This window comes from Lucilia cuprina, chromosome 4 (genome assembly GCF_022045245.1).
Source record: "Lucilia cuprina isolate Lc7/37 chromosome 4, ASM2204524v1, whole genome shotgun sequence".
Lineage (NCBI taxonomy): Eukaryota > Metazoa > Arthropoda > Insecta > Diptera > Calliphoridae > Lucilia > Lucilia cuprina.
Window position 1 is genome coordinate 91,764,248 of NC_060952.1, and position 2,390 is coordinate 91,766,637.

Sequence of the window (2,390 nt, forward strand, 5' to 3'; positions counted from 1 at the left end):
GACTATAGTTCAGACTATAGTGCAGACTATAGTCCTGACTATAGGCCGGACTATAGTCCTGACTATAGGCCGGACTATAGTCAAGTATATACTGCAGACTATAGTCAAGACTATAGTGCAGACTATATTCAAGACTATAGTGCAGACTATAGTCAAGTAGAGACTATAGTCCAGACTATAGTAGAGACTATAGTCCAGACTATAGTAGAGACTATAGTCCAGACTATAGTAGAGACAATAGTCCAGAATATAGTAGAGACAATAGTCCAGAATATAGTAGAGACTATAGTCCACACTATAGTGGATACTATAGTCCAGACTATATTGCCGAATATGGTCTAATACTTTGTAGATATTATAGTTCAGCCTACAGTATAGACTATAGTCCATTCTATAATCCGGATTATTGTCCAGACTATATAAGAGAGAATAGTCCAGAATGTAATAGTTACTAAAGTCTGAACTACAGCGCAGAATATAGTTCAGACTATAGTACAAAATATATTTTAGACTATAATCCTGGCTATAGTAAAGACCAGACTATACTTCAGAGTATAGTATATAAATAATATTCTAAACTTTAACTTTTTTACAAATACTCACTTCTATCCTTAAGTATAATCTTTTTCGGCGGTTCCTTTTGATAGTTTCGCTTCAGACTTAAACCCGGTTCATTGCCATTCTTATCCTTTTTCACCATTTCACTCAAAAATGTTATATAACTAATGGCCAACTTTAAGGTATCCACTTTACTTAAACGTTTCTCATACGGTAGCGTCGGTATATGTGAACGTAAACCCTCAAAGGCCTCATTAATACTTTGCATACGTCGTCGCTCTCGTAAATTGGCCGCTTGACGTTGTTGTGCCACCTGAGAGGCACATTTGAGGCGACGTTTATGCGAGGAACGTCTAACATTAGAAGGAAGAAGAGAAAATTTGAAAATACTACATTACAGTGACAGTTAAAAGGTTTGAAACTATTTATAGAGGGGGGGAGTATAAGAAAAACCTACGTCTTTTCATTGTTCTCTTGATCACTATTAAAACCACTGCTATAGGCATCATCATCATCGGTATCGGAACTATTGTCATCGCCAAAGAAAAACTCTGAACTGGAGGAAGAAGAGCCATTGGTGGCATGAGAACCTTCGAAGAAGTGACGAGCCATTGTCGATTCTAAATCAAAGTTATCCAAGGAAAACATGCTAGGGTTTTAAACGGACGATTCTTTTTTAAAATATCAGGTGTTAACGCGTGCTGCTAGTTGTAAGCCACGTGTGGCCACTTTGTTTCGCTCCTTCGGTGTTACAAAAGCAAAAAGGGTTCTTCTGTTCAATAAAAATCGGGGTTTATTTTATTTTGACTTTTTCTATATGGTTTTTGTTATCTTTGTTATAATAACTTTGTCATTATATTGTAAATATGTTAAACACTTGTATGTTGTAAACTGATAAGATATTGTATTATATACCTTTAATATTTTCGTATATTTTATTGTAAATCACTATTTCTTTTAAAATTTTTCACTTAATTCCTTAAACGTGCCTCCACTTAAATGACACATGTCCGTTGTTTATCTCTATTTGTAATTGTTGTTCTTTTAGCGAAAAGAAGCACGTGTGTGTGTGTGTGCGTTACACTTGTTAATTGACCCGTTAATCACTTTTAAAATAAAACAAATTTCAGTTCAAATAATTTGTTCCTTCCGTTTTGAGGTCTTTTCACTTCCGTTTTTCGCGTACATTTAAACATTCTATTGAATTGTAAACGTATCCTTGCTGTATTACTCTATAATAGCAAATCAGTGGTGGGTCTCTATAAAGAGGGTGGTGTTTTTCTGATAACAACAATATTTATATCTTTCATGGCAGTCGGCATACTTGAAAGACAAGGGGCGTTGCTTAAAACATTTTTAACAGCCAATCACAGGCCGTGGATTTTTCAAGAACAAATATATTAAAATGGATATACTACATAAATGTACAAATTTTGTATTTTTTATAAAAATAAAATAGATTTAATTTTAATTGTAAAATTTAAGAAAACATTTTAATTGCCAACACAATTTTGTAAAAAAAAACATGTGAAATTTATTGGTCTTTAGCATGCAACTAACAGCAAACCATATTATAGATCGAAATGTAGACTATATAATAGACCAGGTTATATATAGCGGACTATAATTGAGAGTATATGATAGATCATGCCATAGTTCAGTCTATAGATGAGACTATAGCCTGCACTAGGCTCTAGACTAGACAAAAGAATAGACAATAGATTAGGCTATAGACTAGACTATAGACTAGACTATAGACTAGACTATAGACTAGACTATAGACTAGACTATAGACTAGACAAAAGAATAGACAATAGATTAGGCTATAGACT

General features: G+C 33.7%; 1 protein-coding gene across 2 annotated transcripts in view; it reads right to left on the bottom strand.

Annotated features, from left to right (window-relative positions):
• LOC111680768 (pancreas transcription factor 1 subunit alpha) overlaps positions 1-1,960 on the bottom strand; it is a 4,044-nt gene extending 2,084 nt beyond the window's left edge. Inside the window, exons 1-3 of one of the 2 annotated variants that reach the window (XM_046949374.1) lie at positions 1,474-1,960; positions 1,016-1,330; positions 604-947 (exon numbers count right to left, since the gene is read on the bottom strand). In XM_046949374.1, coding sequence (XP_046805330.1) covers positions 604-947; positions 1,016-1,206 — 535 coding nt within the window. In that variant the 5' untranslated portion in view covers positions 1,207-1,330; positions 1,474-1,960. Of the gene's footprint in view, positions 1-603; positions 948-1,015 lie in introns of both variants that reach the window. The other variant, XM_023442471.2, reaches the window with a different exon arrangement.
• Positions 1,961-2,390: the final 430 nt, after the last annotated feature.